Source organism: Erythrolamprus reginae, chromosome Z (genome assembly GCF_031021105.1).
Source record: "Erythrolamprus reginae isolate rEryReg1 chromosome Z, rEryReg1.hap1, whole genome shotgun sequence".
In the NCBI taxonomy this organism is placed as follows: domain Eukaryota; kingdom Metazoa; phylum Chordata; class Lepidosauria; order Squamata; family Dipsadidae; genus Erythrolamprus; species Erythrolamprus reginae.
This window is the reverse complement of record NC_091963.1, coordinates 30,052,524-30,064,829: the sequence shown is the minus strand read 5'-3', so window position 1 is coordinate 30,064,829 and position 12,306 is coordinate 30,052,524. Positions and strand designations below refer to the sequence as shown.

The window sequence follows — 12,306 nt, the reverse complement described above, 5'->3', positions numbered from 1 at the left end:
ATTTTAATTTCCCTTTAAAACCACTTATTGGTGATTTTTGCCATGTTGGCGATAAAGCAATTGCACAACTGTGCTTGCACTGTATGAAAAACTATCCACTAAGACCCAGTGTCTTAGTGTTTGGATTTTAATATGTCTATGTGTAAACATTTCCCATGTCAAGCTTAATTTTATTTTTCTTATTTATGGCCTTTTACCTATTTAAGCACACACACACACACACACACACAAATATAATGAGTCCAGTAGTTTCATACGGTATCATTTTGGCTACACTTTTTCAAGTTCTATGATACTTGTTTGACACATATGAATAAGAATAGCAGACTTTCATCTTTTATTCATAAAAGTATTTAACTGTAATGTCCTACTGAAATCTTACTATCCAATGTTGAGCAAGGGAATAGAGCAGGGGTCGGGAACCTATGGCTCGCGAGCCAGATATGGCTCTTTTGATGGCCGTATCTGGCTCGCAGACAGGGCTCCTAGCACTGAGCTCCCGCTCGCAGCTGTCCCCTGGTTCCTGCTCGATGCCACGGTTTTCGACGCTGTCCTGCTGGGCCCCAAAGACGGAAGGCAGGAAGAAGGAGAGCTCCATTCTTCTCGCCTTTTTCCCGCCTTCCGTCTTTGGGGCACAGCAGGACAGCGCCGAAAACCGCGGCATCGAGCAGAAGCCGGGGGACAGCTGCGAGCGGGAGCCCCAGGAGGGAAGTACCGGCAGCGCCCCGCCCAGCTGAAGCTTCACTGGCGTCGGCGGCAAATGTCCTTTGTGGCCCGGTGGGAGGGGGGCTGCAGCGGCCGCAGGCAGTCGCAGGGAGATGGCGGCGGCGAGAGGGAGCTCCAGCTGGGCTGGGGGTTCGGGGGGGGCCATGAACGCCGCCCGGAGCCAATGGCTTCTTTTAGGCTTACTTGAATTCCTGCTGCTGGTAAGCGCGCGCGGGTGGCCGGGTGGGAAGGGCGAGGCGCGAGGGGGAGGCAAGTGGAGAAGCGGAGAGAGAGAGAAGTGGACCAAAAGAAAGAAAAGGGAAAGAGAGGGAGGGAAAGAGAAATGGAGAGGAAGGAAGGAGGGAGGGAGGGGAGGGAGGGAGAGAAGGAAGGAAGAGAAAGGAGGGTAGAAAGAGAGGGAGAGAGAGAGGAGAGAGAAAGGAAGAGGAGAGATAGAAAGGAAGAGAGAGAAAGAAAGAGGGATAGAAAGAGAGAGAGAGTGAGAGATGCTCAGTGAGCCTTTCTTTGAAGTTGCCTTTCTTTCTTTCTTTCTTTCTTTCTTTCTCTCTTTCTCTTTCTCTCTTGCTCTCTTGCTCTTTCATTCTTTTTTCTTTCTCTTGCTTTCTTTCTTTCTCTTTCTTTCTCTCCTTCCTTCCCTCCTTCCATTTCTTTCATTCCCCCTCTCTATTTTTATTTCTCTTTCATTCTTTCTTTCTCTCTTTCTTGCTTTCTTTCTTGCTCTTTTTTTCTCTCTTTTACCTTCCCTTCCTCTATTTCTTCTTTTCTTTCTCCTTCCTACCTTCTTCCCTCCCTCCCTTCCTTCAGTCCTTCCTCTCTTACTCTCCCCTTTCATAAGTTTCCTTGCTTCCTTCCTCTGTTCCTGTCCCTTCCCCCTTTCTTTCTTTCTTTCTTTCCTTCCTTCCCTCCCTCCATTTCTTGCTTTCCTTCTCCTTCCTCCCTTGTTTCCTCCCTCATTCCCTTCTTTCACTCCTTCTTCTCTTACTCTCCCCTTTCACACCTTTCCTTGCTTTCTTTGCACCCTTCCTCTGTTCCTGTCCCTTCCCTCTTTCCTTCCTTCCTTCCCACCCTCCGTCCATTCATTCCCTCCATCCATTCATTCCTCTCTTGATCGCCCCTTTTACCATTCCTTCCTTCCTTCCTTCCGATGTGGGCCTGGGCCAGCAGAGTAGTTTGCTTTTGCACCCCGTCTCGAGCTCCCTTGGTGCCAACCCGGCCCTCCCCACTTCAGAGAGAAGGGGGAGAAAGAGAGAGAGAGAAAGAGAAAGAGAGAGATAAAAAGAGAAAGATAGAGGGAGGGAGAGAAAGAGATAGAAAGAGACAAAGACAGGGGGAGAGAAAGAGAGAGAGAAAGAAAGAGAGAAAGGGAGATATGTATGGCTCTCGCGGAATTATATTTCAAAATATGTGGCGTTTACGGCTCTCTTAGCCAAAAAGGTTCCTGACCCCTGGAATAGAGGGTAATTTGATAATTGCAAAATTTGGAGTAGTTATAAAAACATCTCAAATCTGCAACAAAAATAGGTGTTGGATACTAGTTGAAAAGCTAAATAGAAAAATAGAACAATTAGAAACATTAATCTGTTTCCATGTGGAAGTAAAATGGAAATAAGGGGACAAAATGCTTGGAATAATTTGTTCAGGGCTAAAGTAACGTGGGCTTACAGATGTTCAACTTCAACTCATGCTTGCTGCATTTTCTTCATAGTGTAATCTATTACCTATAAATAGTAAATAGAACAATATATTTAAAAACACGGACCTAGAGGATAATCTTATTTATGTTAGTTGATATATCTGATATATTCTGTTTGAATGCAATGAAATTCAAATGAATTTTTCCAGTTCTCAGGAATCACACGCCTTCAAGCAAGATGAGCACTCCAATGTGATTTGATAAATTAAAAATACCTTTTCAGGAAAGTAGAATTAAACATTAACAAAGGTAAATATCTAATGGAATTCATGCTTGCTGAAGACACAGAACATCTTTTAATGCTGCTGAACAAAAATGAACTAGGAGCTGTAGCATTTAAGCACATAAAGTAAGATTAAGTTAGAAAGTGAGCATCTAGCAAAGCTCAACTCGAGTTGGGGTTATTTTGTATTTGCAACTATATTTATGATTTGAAAAAAAAGGTATCTCAATAAGAAGTATTACATCCAGGAATATTTGGAGATACGTGATGTACAACTCAAATACTCTTAAGAGTTCCATTAACCTTATAATATCTCTCTTTTCAGTCATAGGCAGAAACCTAAAAAAACGTTGAGCTATTTCTTTGATAATAGAAAGAAGCTGCATTGAAATGAGATTTGAACTGCTTCATTCTAAAAAGTTATTTACATTATAAAGTCATTTTTTTTCAATATGGAAACAGTTATTTCTGTGTGTCGAAGTTTTGAGTAAATAGTTTCCTAATGGAAAATCCATTATCTCAGAAAAAAGGATAGCTACACAATTCCTTCCACATTTCTTAATGTAATTGTACATTAATTGTAATTAACTCTCAGAAACCTGAATGAAATTCAACTTACTTAGATTTTTTAATTGTTACTCTCTGAATGTTCCTATATCACCCATTTTGAAATTTTTACACTGGCTGTCAGTTTATTTCTGTATACATGATGCTGCTTATTTTGAAAATCCCCACTATTATGCATGATGGAATGCAAGATTCCTCCCATTCAATCCCACTTCTAGTAGTGTCTGGCTTGGAATGAATTTTTTGTTCATTTTTGCTCCATCTTTGTGGAAATCATTTCTCAGTGCAATTGAGGGGCTTCCATCCATATGGCTGTACAACTATACAGTACCTCTGTCTACTGTTCTACAGTGCACAATTGTTTATTTTAGATGTTTTACCCCTATCAAAATAATTTATTTTAACCTAAAATTTTATTATCTTTTAACTTATTGAGAGAGGCAAATAAGTTGGTATCAGTATGATCTCTCATATCTATATAGTTAATGGGAAAATTATAAGCTTGTAAAGCTCTTGCTTTTATTCATTCTGAAACATCCCAGAATATGGATAAGGGAAAATCTGCATTCTAGTTTTGCTATCAATATACATTTCTATCTTGAAGAATAAGAACCTGAATACTTGGGGACTTTGGAAACTTAGTTGGCAAATGACGCTCCCCAAACAAACTGAACTAGCAGTAGAAGTCCGGATCATAAAAATACTAGCAGTCCAGACTATGGAAAGTAATTATTTTGCTCTACTCTGCCTTGGTTAGATCTCACTTGGGATATTACATTCAGTTCGGCACCTACCAACCTAAAAAAAATCATGCAGATTAATTATTTTTTGTGTTTTATCCACTCGGAGTCACTTGTCAGTGAGATGGGTAGCCATATAAATTTTAAATAAATTGAAGTAAGTCCAGAGAAGGACCACTAAGACAGTGAAAACTAAGTTCTATGAGAAATAATTAAAATATCTAAATAAGTTGAATTTGAAGAAGAGAAAATTGACAAGGTACATGATAGAGGTCTTCAAAGATCTTAAACACAGTTACATTTTATAGAGTTAAAGCGTATTCTGACTTGCACCAGAAAGTAAAATTAAAACTGATGGAACAAAACTTCAAAGATATAGATAAGGTATTAGGAAAAGCTTTTTGAAAATAGGTACTATTAATAAATGAATTGGATTATTGCTCAAACTGCTTTCTACTCCTTCAAACAACCTGGATAATCATCTATCAAAAATGTTCAGGTGCTTCTATGATTCTAGAAAAAAAAACATGCAGAGGGCAGCAATGGTAAACCCTTTTATATTTTTGCCAATAAAACTACATGGGTATATCCATTAAGTCCAAGGAATTGAGTTCAACTCAAAGGAGACATTACTTTTAATGTTCCTTTAATTCTGTAACTATATATTTCCTGCTAGTTACTCTTTAGTATTATCAGATTGCACTTGCTTCTCTGTTCATACTTCAGTTATCTCCCTTATCATGTATATGCATTTCTTTGAAGCCACACAAGATTCTAATACAAAATTTGGTCTTGTAGCTTGGATATTAGAATGAAAAGTACGAAGTAAAATACTATTTTCTTCTGCAATAGAGATTTTTACATATTAAGACACTATGTACACAGTTAATTTACGAATACAATATTGAAATAATACCTGCAGTACATTTTGAAACTATGCCTACATTTGGAGAATTTACCCCAAATATTTCAATATGTTGCATATTTATGAAAGACTTTCAACTTTTATACATGTTAAAGAGGATTTTCAGGAGGGTTGAATGCATGTTTTTAGCTACAATGATCTTCCCCTCCCAATAAAAATAAATTTTATTTATGTTATGTATGCTAAGCCAATTTGCTTAATATTATTCCTTTATTCTTATTCTTTTCTATAATACTTATTTAATAAAGATTCTGGGCAGAACTAAATGTAGCCTGTCCATCCATGAGGAATGTATACTACAATTATTTACAGTATCACTTGAAAAATGCAATGACATTTCATTTGTAGTATTATTTGTTTCTGACAAAAATGTAGAAATTATCATAATGGTTCAGCAACCATGTAGTAGAGAAGTCCAAAAGTAAAAGATAAATGAATAAATTGATTAGAATAGAAAGATGGTCAAATATAGAAAAAAGCAGAGAAGCTACAAAATTTATTTTCCAACAAAATAACTCTCCACAAGTTGTGTAAACTTGTCTTACTAAAACAAATACTCTAGAACACAGAAAGTTTACATTCCAGTGAAACTCACAGTCACATTTGCTTATGTTTTTAACTTTCCTGGATCCTTAAAAAATAAAATAAAATAAAAGCCAGCAGATTGATGCTTTCCCAATTACCTGTTTACAATAAACTTTCCCATGTCACTTGCCTGTAATCTTGAGCCTCTGAGTTAGAAAACAGCAATGAAAAAAGCACACAGATTTTAGAATAATCTATACTTGGAGCTGATTGATGCATTATGATTTAATCCTATTTTCCTCATTCAGATGCTGTGATCAAGCTTTATTCTTCACCTATAAAAAGAATAGCCATCCATATCTCCCTCTTGACAAGATCTTATACCTAAGCATAAACATATAATAATTATGGCAGGTTCATAAAATATGGGATGATCCTCAGGTAATTTTAATAAGCTTTCTTTCTCTCTACCTGTCCCTCTCCCTTTCTCGTACACAAGACAAACACTTTCTTTCAGACACCCACATGCTTATACATTATGTCAACTGTCGACCGTCAAGTTGATAAATAACTGTGCTGTCAGAGCAATTGGTTAAATAGTGTATGCACAGCAGGACCTCTATAGTGTCACAGTGTTTTTGCTATAGATTTAAAATGCAAAGATGATACGTTTGCAAGAAAAATCCAGCATGTAATCTAAAGTGATCAGTCCTATTTACACTAAGTATAAGAAAGTGTGCCTAGAGTGAACAGTGCTATCCATGTTCCAGTTGCCCATAATTCCAAAGCAAATCTGCTGACTTGGCATTAGGATTCTAAAATAGTGTAATCAATCTGATGTAAGAAGGTGTCTGCAGAAATAACATTTATAAATTATCTATATAGTACACAGTACCAGTATATAGAAAAGAGATTTTGACTTTACGATCCGCTGTATATAAGGCAAGACTGAATTCTGTTTCAAAATGTAGTCCACCAGAGGAACAAGCAACAGAAATCAATATACAAGTCAAGTGCCTATAGATTTGTTTTTAAAAAAAGAGCTATTGAGAGCTTCAATTTGAATATGCTGATTTTTGCTTGCTGAAAAATGGGAAGAAGTATTAAACGCCAACTGTATTTGGTCTAAAAACATTAACACAACCTTAACGGCAACAGATATCTGTTCCAATGGCAGCTGCAAGAATCAGTTTGGGGAGAAAAAGGATAGCAAAACTTCAGAAATTCTGTAGTTGCACTATGCCAGTAATTTACAGCCTTAATCAAAATAAATATTCTATTTTATGCCATCAATTTGAAAGCACCAGCACTTTAAAATCAGCATACAAGGTGTACTACATTCTGCAGTGGGGAAAAAAAATCAAGATTATTTTAAGGATCTTTCTCATACCCAACTTCAAAAGAAACACAAAACTATCAGAGGCAGGTGTTACTGATGGATATACACATCTCTCTTCCATTCCACAGTGTCACTACGTTTCTTAGGTACCACTTCTCCATCCCTGTCACAATACTGGTCCCTTGATTTATGGCGGCTACGTTGTTTGTTGCCTTCATTATGGTCCTGCTCTCTGTCCCTTTCCTTTGAGCGAAGCCTTGATTCTCGATGTCTGTGATCACTGACCCCAGGAGGTTTATCCTTGTGATTATGATCTCTATGAGAATCACAGGGTTCGTGTGAGTGGTCCTCTTTTGGTTCTTCACATGCTGAATCTTTGTTGTCTTGTGTTTCTGAGTCAACAGTTTCTTGTCGAGATAAACCACGGCTAGTTCCACTACGGTGGTTATGATGATGTCCTGAAGAGGAAGAGCGATGCTGAGATTTTCTGGTGGTTTCAACTCTTGTTTCTTCTTCTCCCTGTGAACCAGTTCTTTCAGTGGTTGATTGCTCATTCCTCTGATCAACCTGAGATCCCTGATAAATAGAACAAAATGGTAAATATGCATTAGAAAAAAATGCCTTTTCAAATCAGCAATGTCAGAATCTTCAACATTCCAGAATATAATATAAAGAATAACAAATGTAGACCAGATAAATGAGGACAATATGGATGATTCGGGGATGAAGTGGAAGAAACAGAGGAACTGGACAATAAACAACAACAAAAGAAAATACAATAAAAGAATGATGGAAACACTGAGGATGAAAAAGGAATTAGACCAGAAGGGATGGTATGAAAAGATATGGGAGAAAAAGAAATCCATAAAAGGAAAAGGATAAAAAGATAGAAAAGATGCAAGCAAAATAAAACGACAAAGGGGGGGGGGGAGGAAAGATAGATACAAACTATAGCAAAAAGGGGGGGTGTTAAGAGTCGAAATGAGGGAGCTAAAATAAATGTGAGAGAGAACCAAAAAAGAAAAAGAAAAGAGGATTAAAAACATGGAACAGATAACAGGTAAAAGATATGGGGTAAAAAGAATATGTGTGCTAAATTAGAATATTAGAATTAAATAATCTGAATAATTGCTTATTGTGGTGATAAGAAATAAAAATATATTCTTGAATATAAGTTATAAATATACAAAACATATAATGTGGGAAAATAATTTGTATTAAATATATGAATTGTGATGAATTGTTTTGTTTTGCTGTGAGCCGCCCCGAGTCTACGGAGAGGGGTGGCATACAAATCTAAATAATAAATAAATAAATTAAATAAATAAATAAAATATGTATGAATAGTCTGTAGAAATGAAGTTCTAAAATAACGTAAGAAAACATGAAGAAATGTAAATGCTAATTGGTAGATTGAAAGTTGGTAAAGGTGAAAAATGTTTTGTATGGGATATAAGAGAAATACTAGTTTTGAATGATTGTTAGAAATGTGAAAAAGGGACAGAATTAATTGTTAAGAGGATAAAATCAGCTTGTAGTAAAGAGTAAGAAAGATATAGAAAAGAATAAAAAGTAAAAATTATTTTTTGATTATTGTTTAGAATAGAAGTGAAGTAAAATATTTTAATACTAGACATGTATAAGGTGGGGAAAGGCCATATCTTTGATTATTGGAATGGAAGGAAAAGAACAGGAAAAAAGGGGGGAAAGAAAAGAGAATTAAAATAGAGAGAAAATATGAGAGGAAAGACTAAATGTGAGAGAGGACTAGAAGGTTTTAGAAATGCAAGATTAATATTAGAATATGTATTAAAAATGAAGTGATAAATGAACTATAATCATTAAGAAAAATATTGTAAGACTATTGCGTGGATGAATGAAACTCAGAAAGCAAACATCGCGACATGAGAGGTATAAAGATTAAAAATAAATAAAGTTTATAGGGGAAAAAAGAGTCTTCAACATTCTTGAACAAATTTGCATTGAGCAATAATGCTTCAGAATTGTAGGTTTAAAGCAATTATTTATGGCTATCCACTCAGACTACAGTGATCCCTCGAGTATCGCGAGGGTTACGTTCCAAGACCCCTCGCGATAATCGATTTTTCGCGATATAGTGGTGCGGAAGTAAAAACACCATCTGCGCATGCGCGCCCTCGCGCATGTGCAGATGGTGTTTTTTACTTCCGCACTTGGGAAGACCCCCGCCCAACAGCTGAGGACCCGCCTGCCCGCCGCCGCACCGCTCGTGCCGCCGCTGCTGGCGCGAGCAACGCCGCTTCCCAGCTGAGTGGCGCGAGCAACGGCGTGGGTGGGCGAAGGGCGGGCGCGCGGACAAGGGGCGCACGAGCGGCGTGGCGGCCGAACAAACGGCGGCCGCACGAGCAACGCAAGCGGCGTGGCGGCCGGACAAATGGCGGCCGCGCCTGGCGGCAGCACGAGCAACACGAACGGCATGGCGGCCGAACAAACGGCGGCCGCACGAGCAACGCAAGCGGCGTGGCGGCCGGACTAATGGCGGCCGCGCCTGGCGGCAGCACGACACACAAACAGCGTGGCGGCCGAACAAACGGCGGCCGCACGAGCAACGCAAGCGGCGTGGCGGCCGGACAAATGGCGGCCGCGCCTGGCGGCAGCACGAGCAACACGAACGGCGTGGCGGCCGAACAAACAGCGGCCGCACGAGCAACGCAAGCGGCGTGGCGGCCGGACTAATGGCGGCCGCGCCTGGCGGCAGCACGACACACAAACAGCATGGCGGCCGAACAAACGGCGGCCGCACGAGCAACGCAAGCGGCGTGGCGGCCGGACAAATGGTGGCCGCGCCTGGCGGCAGCACGAGCAACACGAACGGCGTGGCGGCCAAACAAACGGCGGCCGCACGAGCAACGCAAGCGGCGTGGCGGCCGGACAAACGGATTCTCCTCCGACCTGCCCTCACCTTAGCTTCCAGCTGATGCTTCGATCCTTGGAAGAGGCCAGAGCGCCTTTCTGCACCACACTCTGCGCTCGGGTTCCTTTCCGGAAGATGGAAGTTTCTCTCCTTCCATCCTTTCTAGCAATACAATACTCGATGGTTAAAACCATTTTAACCATCGAGTATTGTATTGCTAGAAAGGATGGAAAGAGAGAAACTTCCATCTTCCGGAAAGGAACCCGAGCGCAGAGTGTGGTGCAGAAAGGCGCTCTGGCCTCTTCCAAGGATCGAAGCATCAGCTGGAAGCTAAGGTGAGGGCAGGTCGGAGGAGAATCCGTTTGTCCGGCCGCCACGCCGCTTGCGTTGCTCGTGCGGCTGCCGTTTGTTCGGCCGCCACGCCGTTTGTGTTGCTCGTGCTGCCGCCAGGCGCGGCCGCCATTTGTCCGGCCGCCACGCCGCTTGCGTTGCTCGTGCGGCCGCCGTTTGTTCGGCCGCCACGCTGTTTGTGTTGCTCGTGCTGCCGCCAGGCGCGGCCGCCATTTGTCCGGCCGCCACGCCGCTTGCGTTGCTCGTGCGGCCGCCGTTTGTTCGGCCGCCACGCTGTTTGTGTTGCTCGTGCTGCCGCCAGGCGCGGCCGCCATTTGTCCGGCCGCCACGCCGCTTGCGTTGCTCGTGCGGCCGCCGTTTGTTCGGCCGCCACGCCGTTTGTGTTGCTCGTGCTGCCGCCAGGCGCGGCCGCCATTTGTCCGGCCGCCACGCCGCTTGCGTTGCTCGTGCGGCCGCCGTTTGTTCGGCCGCCATGCCGTTTGTGGTGCTCGTGCTGCCGCCAGGCGCGACCGCCATTTGTCCGGCCGCCACGCCGCTTGCGTTGCTCGTGCGGCCGCCGTTTGTTCGGCCGCCACGCCGCTCGTGCGCCCCTTGTCCGTGCGCCCGCCCTTCGCCCACCCACGCCGTTGCTCGCGCCACTCAGCTGGGAAGCGGCGTTGCTCGCGCCAGCAGCGGCGGCACGAGCGGCGCGGCGGCCGGACAAGCGGCGGGCAGGCGGGTCCTCAGCTGCTGGGCGGGGGTCTTCCCAAGTGTCCGGCCGCCATGCTGTTCGTGTTGCTCGTGCTGCCGCCAGGAGCGGCCGCCGTTTGTCCGGCCGCCACGCCGCTCGTGTGCCCAATGTCCGCGCGCCCGCCTTTCGCCCGCCCACGCCGTTGCTCGCGCCACTCAGCTGGGAAGCAACGCTGGGGTTTCCCCGCCGCCCACGCAAAGGGGAAACCCCGGCAAGAGGGGGAAGACCCAGGGAAGCCGCCCAGCAGCTGATCTGGCCAGGGGGAAGCAAACTCCACCATCTACGCATGCGTGGCCATAGGAAAAAAAAAATGGCGCACATGCGCAGATGGTGTTGTTTACTTCCGGGTTGAAAAATCGCGATATAGCGTTTCGCGAAGATCGAGATCGCGAAACTCGAGGGATCACTGTACTTTAATAATTTAAACTTTTATCATAAGCATTTCTTTATAGCATAAGTGAAATTTCATTTTTAAAAAAGCAATCAGTATTTATTTATTTACTGATTTATCCTAATATCTGGCAATCATGCTAATTTCTGTTTGCTCTCTGAACTTTTCTTTCACACGAAAGAAAAAGAAAGAATCTGGCAATACAAGAATGAACCAAGCATGAAATAAACCCTAGTAAAAAATTAGAGCAGGCATCAGTAGGGAAAAAAGAAAGATCACTGCAAACAACGGTACAAGGTTTTCATTCTTAGAGACAGTATTTTGTTCTTAAAGTAAGAATTATTAAGGATTCAAGCTCTCTATATATTAGCAATTGAAAATGGAAATAAAAAGGACCAAGCACAATCAAATCTCATGTTCATCACCATAAAGTTTTGAAATTCTTAAAAAATGACAATTAATTACCTTAGTTTAGAGGTGTGGCTTTATCAGTCTTTTACTAATTTCAGCAATAAAATCACTTAAAAGCAAATGAAAAAACCTTTAGTTATTGTGAACAATATGCTAATATTCAGGTTATCCAGACTGCATGATCAAACCTAGAGTTAAATTAAAGCAAGGACAGAACTGTTCAGGCATATTAGATCGATAATTTGTAAGAAAACAATTTCTTCTTAACTTTGAAACTAGCACTTGGTCTCCGGAGATTATTATATTTAGTCTGGTAGATATGCTAGTGGATTGTTAACTAAGAAGGTGCTGAATTTGACAATGGCAATTGTCCCAATTTGTTCCATGAGAGAGAGTCAACTTGATTTTTTTCTTGAAAAGGTCATAACAGATTCTATTATTGCTATTTTTATTTTTCAAAAATAAATATTTGAGAGAGAAATATTAATTGAATGATTTAAAACTTAGGGGTCATCTATAATCATTTCATATTTTTATTTCATATTTATTTATTTCCCAACTTTATTGGTAATATATTTCAGAGAGTTCATTTGTCTTTCTCCTTTTCTCATTGTCTTTTGCAGAGGGCAAAAATCATTCAGGACCCGCACACAACCAAAGTTATGGTCCCAGGCAACGATCATTCCTATTTTCAAAAAAGGAACGTAGTTGAAAACTACAGACCAGTCTCACTATGCTGCATTACATGCAAAATCATGGAATCAATCATAAACCAATCAATCACCCTCTACC

At 41.6% G+C, this 12,306-nt stretch overlaps 1 protein-coding gene across 5 annotated transcripts in view; it reads right to left on the bottom strand.

Moving 5' to 3' along the window:
- Window positions 1-5,343: 5,343 nt before the first annotated feature.
- Window positions 5,344-12,306, bottom strand: part of CACNB2 (calcium voltage-gated channel auxiliary subunit beta 2) — a 206,157-nt gene continuing 199,194 nt past the window's right edge. For 4 of the 5 annotated variants that reach the window (XM_070729107.1, XM_070729106.1, XM_070729109.1 and 1 more), the window contains one exon: window positions 5,344-7,314. In XM_070729107.1, the coding sequence (XP_070585208.1) occupies window positions 6,829-7,314 (486 nt within the window). In that variant the 3' untranslated portion in view covers window positions 5,344-6,828. Of the gene's footprint in view, window positions 7,315-11,568; window positions 11,624-12,306 lie in introns of all 5 variants that reach the window. The other variant, XR_011556912.1, reaches the window with a different exon arrangement.